Genomic DNA, 17,501 nt, shown 5'->3' on the forward strand with positions numbered 1-17,501 from the left:
CCGACAGAAGGTCAAACCTCGCCAGAGCTATTGATCCCTGCCTTTTGATTCGAAACCCTTTTGATTCGAAACTTGATGTCTCATCAGGATTGTACAGGTCCCAAAAGCAGAGCTGGTCTTCCTGATTCAAGTTTCTCAACCCCCTAATCAATCAACCAGTGGTATTTATTCAGCACCTACTGTGTGCAGTGCACTTCATTCATTCATTCAATTGTATTTATTGAGCGCTTACTGTGTGCAGAGCACTGTACTAAGCATTGGGGAATGTACACTAGAGATGACTAAACTGAGAGTACAATCAACAAGCGCTTAGTACAGTGCTCTGCACACAGTAAGCACTGAATAAATACGATTGAATGAATGAACTGGGAGGAGATAGACATTAATACAAGTTACAGATAAGCTTATCAAACCATGTACTACTGGGTGATGTACTGCCTAAGTAGCAGAATTTGGCAACAGTGATAAATTCTGTGTTGCTGATTAAAAAGAACTGGTTTTGTGAAGCAGCATTGCTGCTATCTTCTTCTTTCCATAGAGAAGAAACAATGTAGCCTAGTGGAAAGAGCATGGGACTGAGAGTCAGAAGGACCTGGGTTCTAATCATAGTTTCGCTATTTGTCTATGTGACCTTGAGCAAGTCACTCACTTGTCTGTGCCTCAGTTCCCTCATCTGGAAAATGGGGATTAAAACTGGGAGCCCTATGTGGGACAGGGTCTGTGTGTGATTTGATTACTCTGTATTTAGTCCTGCTCTTAGGACAGTGGCTGGCATATAGTAAGTGCTTAATAAATACCATTAAAAAATGTTTCCTAATACCTTGATAGTCTACAAAGAGTGTAGTAAAAACACATAGTAAAATTACATGTCATTTTATGGAAAAACTGAATGTTCAAAGATGAGGTGTGGACAGAGCTGCAGGGTTCATTCAAAGGGGCATGCCGAAAACAACAGGAAATCCATGCAAGAACGTTCATTTAGAGGCTGTTCTTTCAAGTAAAGTTTTTCTTCTCCAACAGAGCAACAGTCTAAAAAATGATGATTTGGACCTAAACAGGAAGTTCTTGACTTTACTGACTTTCTTTTCGCAGAGATGATAATGGTGAAAATGTGCTTTGCTGACATGTGAATTTGGGTAGAGAATTTCCCATTATGTTTATTACAAATCTCATTAATTTCAATGACTAGTTTCATTATCATAATATTGATTGAGCAAGGATTCCGGGTATTCCAAACACAACTATTTAATTAAGCAATAAGACATGACAGGTTGAGCGATAATGCTGATTAACACACCCCTTGGGGATGTAGGAAGAGGATAGGTGAAGAATGACAGCTCGAGGGCACTAAAGGGGGGACGGTGAATTTAATCATCGCCACTTCACAGCTTGAACAGTATGATTCATATTAGAACCTGGGCATAAAGAAGAGTTTGTTTTTCTGATTGATGGAAACAGCCCCCTGCCTGACGAAGTAGAGGAAATCTGAAGAGCCTGCTGTTCATTCCTGGTGCCTGAGGGTTGCAATGTGAACCTGGATATTTTGACATCGTTTTTCAGTGCTGACTGCCCTGGAGCCCAAGACAGAAAACCCATGTGACTCTAACGAGGTGGGTATTTTTTTTATTTTAAATGTCACTTGTTATAGCTCTTACTATATGGCAGGGACTGTACTAAGTGCTGGGATAAATGCAAGCTAATCAGATTGGACCAAGTCCATGTCCCACATGGGGCTCACAGTCTTAATCCCCATTTTACAGATGAGGTAAATGAGGCACAGAGAAGCATGATTCGACCCAGGTCATACAGCCGACAAGTGGCGGAGCCGGATTTAGAATTTGCATCCTTCTGATTCCCAGGCCAGTGCTCCTGTTGTGGGCAGGGAAAGTGTCTATCAGGTTTTGTTATAAGAGCTTAGTAAAGTGCTCCGCACACACTAAGTGCTCAGTAAATATCATGATTAATTGGTTAACTACAGGAAAGTGGGTACTGATTATAATGAGGCTGTAAATGAAACATCTCTTGTTTTTACGGACTGCTGGAGACACGATTTAAGGATTTCAGCAGTCGAGGATGCACTGAAATAGATCAGCTCTGATACTTAACCAGGTTACAAAATCAAAATTGAATATTGAACAATTCATTTCCTCACATTTATCCTTTTCTCTTTCAGAAATCTTTGCAATCTTCCATAACTTCTTTTAGATGTCTCATTATAATCCAAATCAATTCCCATAATTCTATTAATAATGGATTTAGCTTTGAGACCCTCATTTTCCCTCCACTCTGCTCCAAGCCTACTCACTAAATGCTGAGTTGCAAAGTAAAATAACCTCCTGAGAGTTTAGTAGACACCTTGCCCATCTGCTAACTATACTAACTGGAGAACAGTACTCTAAATAGGTGCCACCCACTGTTGTTTTACTTCTCAATCACCTGTTATTCTGAAACACTTGACTCTTTGCACCACTTTCAAATCAATCAATCAGCCAGATTTGCTGAGCGCTTACTGTGTATAAAGCACTTTACTAAACACTTGGGAGAGAACAATATAAAAAGAATTGGTAGGCACAATCCCTGCCCACAGCGAGCTTCCGGTCTCGAGGGATAAACTGACATTAATATAAATTAATAAGTTATGGCTATGTTACCATGTGTCGCAAAACCTGCACATGAAACCTGCTTACCTCCTCCCCAGACACAATTTATATTGCTTCCTTCTTTCATGGTTAGAGTGAAGGAAAATAATGGATCACAGTGGGCTTTCTTAGAAAAAGAATGAAATGAGACAATTTTTAATTGTTAGCAACACCTACGGGAAGGAGGAGCATTTCTTTTGTCATTTACTTGCACACCCTTAGAGGAAGAATTACAGTTCTTCCAAAATAAGTCATTCCCAGGACTGATCTTTGGGCACTCTATCTCCTGTTTGAAGTGATGGCTGTTTTCCTTGACATCCATCTTAACGGTTACGGATATCCTAATAGTAAGCGCTTAACAAATACCATAATAATAATTACTATTATTAACAACAGATACCACAATTATTATTATTATAACCACTACAGTTCAATTACATATACAAAATGTTTTTATACACTGAATTTCTTTGATGCCATACATCTTGTCTTCTGTACCTTCACAAAATAAAAGTGATATTATAAGAGAAATGCCAACCAAGAGAAATTCTGTAGGAGTTTCAAAGCTGAGAAACCATCTGGGAAACTGTGAACCTGACTTTAGCTTTTAAAATGCTTTAATAACAACCCATTAATTATTCTTAAAACTCAAAGTTCATTGACAGCTCAGAAATATGAATGAACAAACACACTCATTATCATCACTCCAAAAAGTTAAGTATACTGTTTAGTTTGTTTCACAGGCTAATTCCTAAAAATGCATGTGTCTTTTAAAACAAAACTATGTAGAAAAAAAGGGATTTCATTAATCTAATCTGAGGCCTAGGGTTTATCCAGTATGGAAATGAAAGCACAATTTAGTCTTATTAGTTCAATAAGTTGAATCTACTTCAGTACTTAGAACAGTTTTTGGCAGAGTAAGCAAAAACACCATAAAAGAAGGTAAGAAAGCAAGAGATAGTGCCCCAATTTCCCAGAAACATAATTCCCTTGCCCCAATTTAACAATAAAAATATAAATGGTCTCCAACTTCGAATGGAAGTTAATTTCGGTTCTGGTGGTTTTACCTTTTCTTTCTTTCCCTGCAACCTGACCTTTCTGTATTTCTTATTGCTTTGTGTACTGCTAAATTTAGTGGGCTAATCTAAGGAAGCCCACGAAAAGGAGTACATTTTTTCCCCTGCCAACAATGTTCACCATGATTCCAAACTTTTCAGAGGAAGTTTCTCAATTTTAGAAAAAGGCGATCGCCAACTAACAGGAAGAGAGACCAGGGAGTTTGCACAAATTTTTTAAATAAAGTGGAAAAGCCCAAGAACCCATTTACAAAACATTAGGAATATAATAATGCCATTTCTGTCCTTTTAATGCACGCCTCGCAGCTGTTTCTTTGACTCACCTCTCCCCCATTAACGTATTCCATCACAAAACACAACCGATCTTTTGTCTGGAAGGAATATTTCAAAGACTTGGAAAGAAAAAGAAAAAAAAAATGAGTTATTCTCCTTTTGTAGCCGAGTTCCTGTAATTGTGGGGGCAACAACGGCTAAACACTTTACAATAAAGAAATAACTGATGGAATGCACAATAACTGTTTCTCAATGTTCCATCTGCAAAGAGCAGTTGAAGGCACAGAACACATTTCTACTCACTCTGTTCTGTTCAGCAATAGATACTTCTACAGAGAAAATGGTTTTCGCTTTCTGAAGTTGATAGAGTAAAATTAAAAATAAACTTTATAATTGCATAGGCACTTCTGAATCTACTGGGACATAAATTTGAAACCGTAGAGGACCTCTGCATTTTCAGGCCCTCGTATATCCTCACACAATCTACCTTCTGAAAATCTTTTGGTTCTCACAAGGAGTTAAGTCCCCTTGAGAACTGATAAAATCTGTTAGCTCAATTTTGAATATGCCTTCGACATCATTTTTTGTTCAGCCAGGGCTTTATTTCACAAATAGGTGGCCTAGAGACACCTCCGGTGGTTTGAATCAATCAGAAGCAAAAGTAGCAGTGTGGTCTAATGGGAAGAGCCCAGGCCTGTGAATCAGTGGTCCTAGGTTCTAATCCCAGCTCTACCTTGGGCAAGTCACTTCACTTCCCTGTGCCTCAGTTCTCCTGTTTGCCCTCCTACTTAGACTGTGAGCCCCACGCATTACAGGGACTGGGTCCAACCTAATTAACTTGTCTCTACCCCAGCGCTTGGAACAGTGTTTGACATACAGTAAGCATTGAACAAATACCATAAAGAAGTCTTTATGAGACTGGCATTTCAGGGATATTTTGCCACACTCCAGACAACAGCGGATGTACAATAAAACATGAGCTCAGGACGTTTAGGAAAGAAAAAACACTTTTGCAAGCTTTGATTTTTGGATTATCTGAGGAGTTCTGGCAGTTGCTTTATGGAAATCTTAATTACTACTTTTCGCCCAGGTCTATATGAAAACCAAAAAAAACCCCACACTGAACTCAATTTATGGATAAGACATTCCTTCAACACAGAGGAGCCTACAGGTAGGAATGAGAAATAAATTGGTTTAGTCTTAAGGGATGGGTAAAGCAACAAATGTGTAAAAATGCCATAAATCACTGCTTAGACCCCTGATACTGAGATCAGAATTCTGATTCTCATTTTCCTGCTTACGAATTTTGTGTGTTCACTCAGTGTGACTAGATCATGGAATATTCTGACCCTCCAACACTGACCTAGTTCACAAATCTGTTGGTGGTAAATAGGCCAAGAGCATGGACTTAATTTTATTTTCTTTCCATCTCTTCCTCATTTGTCCTCCAACAAAAGCACTGATGTTTTCTTCCTGGGTATTATGTTTCATTTTACTTTTCAAAAGGAAAATGAAATGCAGAACCCTGAAAAATTCATATGAAAAAAGCTGAATTCTAAATGAATCGATGGTATTTATTGAGCACGTACTGTCGGCAGAGCACTGGACTACGTGCTTGCACTGCACTAAGAGTTTACAACCTTCCTAATAAAACACTAACGCTGAGTTGCACTTTAAAAAAAACCTTTATAGTAATTTGAGATGCTCTCTAGCTTTCCCTACAGAGGGGCTAAAGTATGTGAAATCAATTTCTATTCCACCGTTTACAGGTTATCTTCTCACAACAGAATTGCCTTTAGGTTGAACATTACAAGACGTGAAGAAACACCAGTCTTACCCATGGACGCTTACCGTTAAAAAGGGATGTCTAGTGTTCTTTAGTACTCTGCTTTCTGTGAGAGTGTGTGCCACTTCGTCCTGGAAAAAAAATATGGCAGATCTTTAATAGATGTCTAATTCAATCAATCGACAGTATTCATTGACACTACTGGGTTCAAAACACTGTACTAGGTTCATGAGAACATAAAGTAGAATTCATAGGCACCTAGACATGATCCCTGCCCTCAAGGAGCTTAAAATCTAGCAATGAAGCTAAGCAGATAAAAAATAATTGATAAACAGAGGGAGAAGTGCTTAAATAATACATTACGTAAAACGACAAGGGCAAAAGAGCAATGAGAAGTGAGTGCGAAATTCGATGTGATTTGGGAGGAAGAAAAATGAATTGGGAAAAGCTACCTAGAAGAGGGATTTCACAAGGGTTCTGAACTTGGGAAGAGCTGGGAGCTGGTGAATGGAGACGTTATTCAATCCACAAGGCTGGAGGATTTTCTAACTTTCACAGTCCTCACAGGATGCGTTGGAAAAGATTTCTATACGATTGTGAACTTATTCCAATGTCAACATCCACGTCCCTTGTAGCATCCTGCATTGTAACTACCAAGTATAAGTTGAAGAGGCCTGGATCACCTTCACAACACAGCTTTCCACACTGATGCTGGACAACGGGTCAGAGAAGGCATTCGGATATGACTGACCCCTACCACCCAGAGTAACCTCAAGATCTTGATAAGCTCAAAAAAGCCAAATTTACTTAGTATTGCCAGAACCCACTGCTACCGCTCATGTCAAATAATAATAATAATGGCATTTGTTAAGCGCTTACTATGTGAGAAGCACTGTTCTAAGCGCTGGGGAGGATACAAGGTGATCAGGTTGACCCACGTGGGGCTCACAGTCTTAATCCCCATTTTACAGATGAGGTAACTGAGGCCCAGAGAAGTGAAGTGACTTGCCCAAAGTCACACAGCTGAAAATTGGCGGAGCTGGGATTTGAACCCATGACCTCTGACTCCCAAGCCCGTGCTCTTTCCGTTGAGCCACACTGCTTCTCTATGCTTTTTAAAGTCAACAATACAGTAGAGAGAGTTTTGGTGTTGCTCCCCTGCACTTGTGCGCTTGTTTTTCTGTGAATAAAATTCGCCTGTTGGACTGCATTTTGGCCTGACGTAACACAGAAATTCAGGGTTAACAACTGTAAGCTCTCTGAGGGCAATCACCCAATAATAATAATAATGGAATTTCTTAAGTGCTTACTCTGAGTCCAGCACTGTTCTAAGTGCTGGGGTAGATATAAGCTAATCAGGTTGGACACAGTCCCTGCATGCATAAGGCTTATACTTTTAATCCCCATTTTACAGATGAGGTAACTGAGGCACAGAGAAGTGAAGTGACTTGCACAAGGTCACACAGCAGACAACTGGCAAAGCGGGATTAGAAAACAGGTCCTTCTGATTTCCAGGCCCGTGCTCTTTCCGATCTTATTTATTGAGCACCTACAGGCAGGGATTATATCGTCTCCTGAAAACGTTCTCCAAGAACTTAATACACACCTCTGCCCACAGCAAGCACTCAACAAATGCTGTTGGTGATAATGATGATGAGTATGATGATCGATACTGTTGACAGCAAACCATAATCTTCAGAACAACTCAGGCCAGAACATTGTTAACTGAAATTCGTCCTCTCACTTTTCTTTTTTAAAATGGAGATTACCAGCCATATGCAATGGTCAAGTAATATGTTTGGTTTCTTTTCTAAGTTCCATGTGAGGAGACCTTATTTACTGAGTTCTGTAAGAGCCATCATCCCCTGGGATGACTTACTAAATGTTTTAATGATTCCAGCAAAAGTAATAATATCACCCACATTTCTCTGTTGGGAATCAAGGGAATAGTAATCTTCACATCAAATTCTTCATGCAAGAAATCCAACTTTCCATTTGCTTCCACATTTGTTCAGATATACATCTCACCAATGCAATTTACCATTACCGTACTTCTCATACTAATTAGTCTGTGCTCTGAGGATAAGGTATGCTTAAACTTCAAAGTAAACACAGATGCCGATACTTTTTAATTACATTTAAAAGCAACTTGTCAAAATAAAAAGTTAAAAATAACAGTGATAAAACTCAGTGGTTATAAAGTATTTTTTTCTGCATTCATTAGGAAGAGGGAAAGTGAATGCACTGTACACTAGGGTACATAATAATAATAATAATAATTATGGTATTTGTTAAGCACTTACTATGTGCCAGGCACACAGTGGGGTAGGGTGGATACAAGCGTGAAACACCCTAACACAGTGGCAAGGATCCTTGCTCAGTGAAGAAGCGAGTCTCTAGGTGTAGATTTAGGCATTCTCATCAAATTGAAAATGATACTAATCAGGGCGCTTGTGAAAATCATTTTTACTGTGCTTTTAATGGTGTTGTTATAGTGCATATAGTGCACTTTGGAAAAACCCATAAACATTTCATTATTAATTAAGTTTCTTTGCCCTCTTCCCTAATAACTCTCTCATTTTTTGCTTGGATGCCATGACTAAGAGCAAAAATGGAATTCCCTAATGAGTTGCACTGGAGAGCACAAAGTTCAAGAGGGAGCAACAACCACCAAATTGCAGACATTTGTAATGTAAGATAAATTGAATTTTCCATTTTAAGGAATGTTTAGAAATGAAACAGTCAAAAATCTTTAAACCTACCTTTGCAATAATAACTTCTTTCTTCAAAATCTTCATAGCATAATATTTCCCACTTGCTTTTTCTCGAACCAAAATAACTTTCCCAAAAGTGCCTTTACCCAGTAGTTTCAAATAGTCAAAATCATTCATTGTCTGAAAAACGATGGCAGGTGAAACAATTTAGGATACACAATAATCTGAGTGAATTCATCTGAAATGACATAAACATGCAATTGCAAAATTCACCCCTAACCTGTTTTTTAAAAATGAATTCCAGACAATAGCCAACAATTTTCACACTAGGTTCATAATACTGTTGCATTGTACTCTCCCAAGCTCTTAGTACAGTGTTCTGCACACAGTACGTGCTCAATAAATGCTACTGAATGAATGAAGAGCAAATTGTAAAGGTAAGAAAGCTAAACACATGAGTTAAGAAATGTGGGAGAAAAGGAGTTTTCTAACCTAATAATAATAATAATAATAATAATAATAATAATAATAATAATGGCATTTATTAAGTGCTTACTATGTGCAAAGCACTGTTTTAAGTGCTGGGGAGGTTACAAGGTGATCAGGTTTGTCCCATGTGGGGCTCACAGTCTTCATCCCCATTTTGCAGATGAGGGAACTGAGGCACAGAGAAGTTAAGTGACCTGCCCAAAATCACACAGCTGACAATTGGCAGAGGTGGTATTTGAACCCATGACCTCTGACTCCAAAGCCCAGGCTATTTCCACTGAGCCACGCTGCTTCTCTTAATCCACCTATTTGTTGAATATCCCACTCACAATCCCACAGCACTTCTGTACATATCTGTAATTTTACCTATATTAATGTCTGTCTCCCCCTCCAGACTGTAAGCTCACTGTGGGCAGGGAATATGCCCGTTATATTGTTATATTGTACTTTCCCCAGCACTTAGTACAGTGCTCTGCACACGGTAAGTGCTCAATAAATATGACTGACTGACTGACATGACCATACGCATATGGTCACTAAATCAATCAGTCCTATTTATTAAGCACTTACGTGCATTGTACTACAAACCTGAGAGAGTACAAGAGAGTTAGCAGACACATTTCAGTCAATCAACAATATTTATTGAGTGCCTCCTCTAAGCGGAGCCCAGTCGGAAGCACTTTGGAGAAAAGGATCTCCAGCTGGTTTGAGAGAGACAGAGAAAAGCGAAGCAGAGTCAAGATACAAATTCAGGCAGACACACGTCCACATCGAGGCTGAAAGAGACAGACCAGCAACGTGTGCCTTGTAAAAATCAGTGAAAGTTTATGGGTTTCTGCTAATTGTTCAGGAAAAAAGGGAGGGACTAGGTAAATGTTGTCTTGTAAACGCAGCTTGCCCCAGGAGGATGTCCTCGGAGAATCACTGATAGACTCAATTAATCTTAAATTGCTAGGATGTTTCTTTACGGTTACAGGCAATGAGGTCTACCTATTTATAGCATACCAGCGAAAGGTGAGATGGTCTCACCCGATAGCACGAGGAAGCTTTCCTTGTAAGCGTCTGCATCTCCTCCACATTCTGAAAATCCCTGGAGAGGCTATGGCAGTGCCACCCACGCAGCGGAAAATAATTATTTGTTGATGACGGTGATCATAATTTTGCTCATGGTATAGTGGGGAAAGTTTCTACTGGTTGGTACAATGTAGGAGCCTTCACCGACAGTCAACTCTGGCCAGTTTCTGAGGGAGATTTTCTAGGTTATGAGCTTATTATGGGCAGGGAGTGTGTCAGCTAATTCTGTTGTACTGAAAAGCAGCATGGCCTAGTGGATAGAGTATGGGCCCGGAAGTCAGAAGGAACTGGGTTCTAACCCCGACTCTGTCACTTGTCCGCTGGATGATCTTGGGCAAGCCACTTCACTTCTCCGTACCTCCGTTACTTCATCCGTAAAATGGGGATTACGACCGTGAGACCCATTTGGGACAGGGTCTGCGTCCAACCCGATTTGCTTCTATCTACCCCAGCGCTTAGTACAGCGCCTGGCACAGAGTAAGCGCTTAAGAAACACCACAATTGTTATTATTATTAATATCCCAAGTGCTCAGTTTAGTGCTCTGCACATAGTAAGCGCTCACTGAATGCCACTGACGGACTGATTGGGAGCACCAAGAACACTATGGAACAAAGCAACTTTTATTTGAATGCAATACTCTGTGTTGCCTCTCATTTTTCATTAAAAAATGGGTTTTTTTTAAGAAGTGTAGAGACTTATTGCCTAGGCCTTAAATCACATTGAAGGTTTAATGGGACACAGTGTGACTGCTTTCAAAGGATGGAACTTTTCCAGCAAATCCTCCCTTCCAAATCCTGCTACTAAAGATGAGTTCGCAAAACTGAAAATCATTCGGCATCTGAAATGAGGGAAGCCGGTCTCTTTCAGATAACTGAATTTGGGGGAGTTGTGAGGGAGAGTCCCGTTTCTGTCCCAGGAATGGAGACCAGGGAGGCTTCCTTAACCCCCCCTGTAATTCTACAACATAACTGAGAACAAAATATACTTCTTCCAAGTGGGGCTGGGTTGAACTTAACCACTCAAAAATGCATTTCCAATCAAACCAACGCACCACATTTCGACGGCTAACTTCATTTTGCTCATTGGTAACGACCTGTTCGTTCTCTACAATCCCACATTCCCCAGAAATCCTCCTTCGCCCCCATGAAACTGACAGTCTCTACTTGGGTGGATCGAGACAGACACGAGATGCATGTCTTCCTCATCACATCTGTGGCATCTGCATGATCTATTTTCAAGATTGCTCGCTTTCCAGCTGACTTCAATGACGCTGGAGCACCAACCAGGAAATGAACCAGAGCCGGGTCTGCTTCTGCTTGCAGGAGAAGACACAATGCCAGATGGAAAAGGACCAAATCACTGGGGAAAGATGTTTTATTTCCAAGTTTCTAAAATATCACTAAAGCCAACGGAGGGGTTGCGGGGGGAGGATTTGCAGATGTATAAAGAAATATCTAAGACGTCATTACTGCTTTCCATTCTTAGCACATTAATCACAACTTCCCAACCATGAGTGACAACGCTGTTCAGTGCTGAAAGGGCCAGACGACAGGATAAAGCGATAGAGCTGCATTACTCGTTCTGCTACCCATCAGTGAGCTCAGCCTCACCTGAATCCAATCACACCAAATGTTTTGCGTATGAGATGGTAACTGGCTGGCACCCTTTTTTTTTTTCCAAATAGATCTTCTTAGCGTATTACTTCTAGACAGATTAGTTATGTGTTAAATAGTCTAATTAAAGTCATCATTGGCTTCTCCTACCTTTCTTTTATGATGGGTTGTGGAAGCATCCATCTCCTCCTCCCCTATGTTGTCAATCTGGGACGTTGGACTGCAATTCATTCTCTCTTCTTCTTGTCTCTGAAGTCTGTCTGCTACACCCTGGATGGCTTCTGTCCATTCTTCCCTACGAATAAGGAGTGATACCTTTTATAAACTCATTCGTTCAATCATATTTATTAAGCATTTACTGTGTGCACAGCCCTGTACTAAGCCATTGGGAGAGTACAATATAACAATAAGCAGATCCATTCCCTGATCACGACGAGCTTATTGAAAGCACAGGAAAAAGAGGGGGGAAGGGGCAATTCTTTCTGCTTGTACTTGTTAGTGCTTACTATGTGTCAAGCACTGTTCTAAGCACTGGGGTAGATACAAGTTCATCAGGAGGAACACAGTTCCTTTTCCACCTGGGGCTCACAGTCGAAGTAGGAGGGCATAGAATTGCATCCCCATTTTACAGCTGAAGAAACTGAGGCCCAAAGAAGTTAAGTGACTTGCCCAAAGTCACCCAGCAAGCAACTGGCAGAGTCGTGATTAGAACCCAGGTCTTTTGACGCCCAGGTTCTTTCCACTTATGCCAAGGGGCAAAAGTAAACATAAGAATCAAAAGAAGAAGGTATCGTAATGGTATTAGTTGAGTGCTTATTGGGAAAAAAACACTGAACTAAGTGCTTGAGAAAGTACAATGCCAGCATGAGACACATTTTTTTAATGGTATGTGTTAAGCGCGTGAGCCCACTGTTGGGTAGGGACCGTCTCTATACGTTGCCAATTTGTACTTCCCAAGCGCTTAGTACAGTGCTCTGCACACAGTAAGCGCTCAATAAATACGATTTATTGATTGATTGATTACGTGTCAGGCACCATTCTAAGCGCTGGAGTAGATACATGCTAATCAAGTCGGACGGAGTCTATGTCCCACGTGGAGCTCACAGTTTTAATCCCCATTTTACAAATAAGGTAACTGAGGCACAGAAAAATTATGTGACTTGCCAAAGGTCACACAGCAGACACATGGCAGAGTCTGGATTAGAACCCAGGTCCTCCTGGGTCCTCCCTGGCTTGTGTTCTTTCCACTAGGCCATGCAGCTTAATAAGTATGACATGCAAGAGACAGGAAGTAATCCTTTTGCTGTATACTGCACAGCTCTGGCTTTTATCAGAATCCTTGGGCCAGTTTGGGTCACGAACTTCAGAAAGACTGTGAAGAAACTGGTCAGAGCCCAGTAAAGAGGGGCAAAGGTGACTGAAGGGTGGAAAATGCTGAAGGAAATGGTGTCTGGTAAAGTTTTTCTTTCTTTGATAATGCTAAAATCTTCCATTAAAAACAGTCCAAATACAATTACATAAAAATACTCTTAAAAAACAGAGTTCTCTTATTTTTCTGGTTGGGTTCCCCCCACCCCCACCCCCCCACCCCCCAGTACTCCATGGCCCTCTTTTCTTACTTCAATCAATCAATCAATCAAAGGTATTTATTGAGTGTTTACTATGGCATAGTGCTGTACTATGGCTCAGTGGAAGCAGCAGCATGGCTCAGTGGAAAGAGCGCGGGCTTGGGAGTCAGAGGTCATGGGTTCTAATCACGACTCCACCACTTGTCTGCTGTGTGACCTCGGGAAAGTCACTTCATTTCTCTGGGCCTCAGTTCCCTCATTTGTAAAATGGGGATTAAGACTATGAGCCCCATGTGGGACTAACCTGATGACCTTGTATCTACCTCAGTGCTTAGAACAGTGCTTGGCACATAGTAAGCACTTAACAAATACCACTATCATTATTATTATTATTATTACTAAGTGCTTGGGAGAGTACATCAAAATTAGCAGATACATTCGGCCCTTAATAAGCTTACATCTAGATGCTTCATGTCCATACCAGCCTCTAAACATTTCTTCATTCCAGCACTCCCATGAAAAGTTAATCTCCAGAGTGAATTTTACCTGCAACTCCCATGTTAATAAAAATAATAATACTAAGTGTTCACACCTCCAATTCTAGATCCCTGCAAATCCTCAGCCTAAACCATCCACAGTCTTTATCCTCTTGATGCTAATAAAAAGGGGTCTTGTGTTTCTGCTCTCTTGCAGTTCTTCCTCTAATAAGACACTTGGTTTTTGTTTCTTTTTAATGGTATTTGTTAAGCACTTAGTATGTGCCAGCTCTGTTCTAGGCAGTGGAGTAGATACAAGCTAGTCAGGTTGGACACAGTCCCTGCCCGACATGGGGCTCACAGTCTTAATCCCTATTTTACAGAAGTAACTGAGGTGCAGAGAAGCCAAGTGACTTACCCAGAGTCACACAGCAGGTAAGTGGCAGATCTGGGAGCAGAGCCCAGGTTCTCTGACTCCCGACTCATGTTTTTTCCACTAGGCCACACTGCTTGTTTGAATTACTCCTGATCTTCATATTCACTCTAATTCTCAGTTTACCAGCTGTACATATCACATCTTCTTTCTCCACCTCACGTTTAATCAACCGAGACTGTAGAAGGTTCCTTAAAATTCCTCTTCCGTACATCCTTCCCACTGGTCCCATCACTGCTTGCTGGTTAAAATATCTTCAAATAGAAATTTCCTTTCTTCCTGCTTCAAACAGGCTCTTGAGAGTCCCCATTTTTTTGACCTTTTGAGCAACTTCCCTGTTCCTGCTGCCGCCAGCCAAACGTCCCCCTATTCCCCTTCTCCCTTTGGCCAAGGCATAGGCTTCCTACTGCTGTGTTCAGCTACAGAAGGTGACCCTTAAAACTCTGTCTCCATTCCCCTTCCCTTGCACACTTTCGTGCATTAAAACAGAGAAAAATCAACCCATGAAAAGCAGACTTATTTATCTCCCCTTCACGCCCAGAAAAGTTTCCTCTCATTTTATGACATCGATCCCGTGGCCTCAGAGGTCTTAAAAGCTACACTAAAAGAGCCCCAAGCACCAACCTTTTGTGAATAAAAGACAGAAGGCCGAGTGAGGTGGGAGAGCATAAATAACTGTACGGTGGGTTTTTAAGGGGAGAACCAGTCAATCAATCGTATTTGCTGGGAGCTTACTGTGAGCAGAGCACTATACTAAGTGTTTGGGAGAGTACTGGGGAAAGTACTCCCATATTAAACTAATGGGATGGGAGGGAAGGGCATGATGATAGTCCACCATCGGAAATCTTTAATGAAAAACTAGACCACCCATTGTTCTAGTTGGTCTTCTGTTTCACCTGTCTGGAGCAGAAGGGTGGAGCAGATATCTTTAGGTACGTGCCAGCTAAATAATTTTATGATCTTATGATAAAAAAGAACACACAAAGGAACTGGTCTTCAATCAGAGGAAACAGAACACTGAAACTGGTCTACCTCTTCTAAGACCTGCTTGGTGGAACTTTGAGTTAATTACCTCATATCCACCTCAGGACAGAGCACACTGCAAGTGTTTAATAAATTCCACTACACTACGGATCGCACAGAAAATTGACACAAAAATGCATCTGAAATTTTTTACAAAGCTGACATCCTACAGAAGCTCTGAAAACCTGAGGTAGCATTTTCAGACACTAGACAGAAAAGAATATTCAAAATGATTCCACTGAGGGACCGATTCAATGAAATTGATTTCGGTTTTGTATCGTGAAGAAATTCGGCAAAACAAATGTTGTCACTTTTGTACACAAAAGGGTAACTTTGTGGAGCCTAATTTGCACCTGTGTTTCTGAAAGTTGTTAAAATAATTCCAAGCAAACGATGATATTGGCTGTACATTTACATTACTTTTGGAATAATATAGCTTTTTCACGGGTTAGCTCCTCACCTTTCCTCTGGAGTATCCACATGAAATGTTCTTTCTATGACAGTGGTCCATTGGAGACATCGGATAATAAATGTGTTTGGCTTTGGGCGTTCTGTTTTCATTAGCTGGCACTCTGGTAATAAAACAAATATCATGCTTAATATTTCTGTTCAAAAGAAATGATAAAGGAACAATGCCTTAAAATGTGTATCAGTTCTTCTTCGATACATTTCTGTGAAGAATAAAAAATGATGAATTCATGTGACAATATTTACTGTGTAATTAAGAAGTACAGAAGCAGTGGGGGCTATTGGAAAGAGCCCAGGATTGGGAATCGGAGGATCTGGGCAAAAATCTCAGCTCCATCACTTGTCCACTGTGTGATATTGGGCAGGTCACTAAACTTATCTGTGCCTCAGTTTCTTCATCGGTAAAGTGGAGATTCATTCATTCATTCATTCAGTTGTATTCATTGAGCGCTTACTGTGTGCAAAGCACTGCACTAAGTGCTTGGAAAGTACAATTGGGCAACAGACAGAGAAAATCCCTACCCAATAGTTCTCCCTCCTATTTTAGACTGTCAGCCCCTTATTGGACAAGGACAGTGTCTGACCTTATTATCTTTGATCTACACCAGCAATTAGTACAGCACATGGCATGGAGTAAGAACTCAACAATACCATAATTATTATCATCATCATAGCTATAAATTACATCATTCATTTATTCAAACATATTTATTGAGCACTTACTGTGTGCAGAACGCTGTACTAAATACTTGGAAAGTACAATTCAGCAACAAAGAGAGACAATCCCTGCCCACAACGGGCTCACAGTCTAGAAGGGGGAGAGACGGTCATCAAAACAAGTAAACAGGCATCAATATAAATAAATAGAATTGGTTTTGAATACTATAACTATTGAAAAAATTCCATTTTCGTTATTATAACTTCCTTTCTTGCTTTAATATTTGTTCATATAATCTGGAAAATTTTCCATTTGGCCTGAAATTTTCCAAGCACAGTTTCAGCCAAAATTTTCTTCTGAGCAGCAGGAGCCTCTGTATCAACTGGTTGATTCTGTGAGCCTGGTGAAAACATGTCGGTGAAAATTTCCCTTTTAATACAGTTCTTTAACCTCAGGCCTCAAAATACATATAAAAATGTCAGAGTCCATCCAGACATTTTTTAAGTTTGCACCTCAGAAATAACTTCCCAGAATTTCACCATCATAAAAACAGGGGTGCAGTAGTGGAGGAGATGAAAAATAAAGGAAGTTAATATCACTCACAACCGAAAGAGTTATTTAACAATTACAGCTCAAGGAGAACAAATTTTCTTCTGCTAACTCACCATGACGGAATTTGGAACACCTTCACATCTCTCCTTCAGAAAATACCAGTAAAAGTAGCATTCTTTGTGTAAATTAAAAGACAAAATATTAATGGTATCTATTGAGCCCCTGCCAGTTGCAATGCACTGTACTAAGCACTTGGGAAAGTAACCCACAGAAACGTGAAATGCTTCCCGCCCACAAAGAGCTTACAATTTATGGCCTAAATACTGCTTATCATTCTCATTCAATTTTCCTTGTCTCTTTCTCCATGTTTTTCTCCTGAATTTATCTCTGCTTCTGCACTCCTCAATCCCTTCCCTTGTGATCTCCCTGCCTCTGAATGTATGTTCATATATATGAGGGGAGGTGAAGAATGAATGCATCCTGTTTGAATTTTGTAGACCATGAGACCCCCACTCTGGACTGTGAGCTTGCAGTGGGCAGGAATGTGTCTACCAATTACAAACATATATTTGCAATACAGTACCAAGAAACTGCCCCTTATAACACAATTGCAATGTCCGTTCTAAAAGTAGGGCAATATAATGTTATCTTAACAATT

The 17,501-nt window shown here is 40.3% G+C and overlaps 1 protein-coding gene across 1 annotated transcript in view; it reads right to left on the bottom strand.

Annotated features, from left to right (window-relative positions):
• The window catches only part of AKT3 (AKT serine/threonine kinase 3), a 156,803-nt gene that overhangs the window by 33,597 nt on the left and 105,705 nt on the right, over positions 1-17,501 (bottom strand). Inside the window, exons 4-8 of the mRNA XM_038761022.1 lie at positions 15,626-15,737; positions 11,816-11,960; positions 8,537-8,668; positions 5,840-5,905; positions 4,039-4,107 (exon numbers count right to left, since the gene is read on the bottom strand). Of these exons, the coding sequence (XP_038616950.1) occupies positions 4,039-4,107; positions 5,840-5,905; positions 8,537-8,668; positions 11,816-11,960; positions 15,626-15,737 (524 nt within the window). The remainder of the gene's footprint in view (positions 1-4,038; positions 4,108-5,839; positions 5,906-8,536; positions 8,669-11,815; positions 11,961-15,625; positions 15,738-17,501) is intronic.

The sequence above is a fragment of the Tachyglossus aculeatus genome, chromosome 19, assembly GCF_015852505.1.
Source record: "Tachyglossus aculeatus isolate mTacAcu1 chromosome 19, mTacAcu1.pri, whole genome shotgun sequence".
Classification (NCBI taxonomy): domain Eukaryota; kingdom Metazoa; phylum Chordata; class Mammalia; order Monotremata; family Tachyglossidae; genus Tachyglossus; species Tachyglossus aculeatus.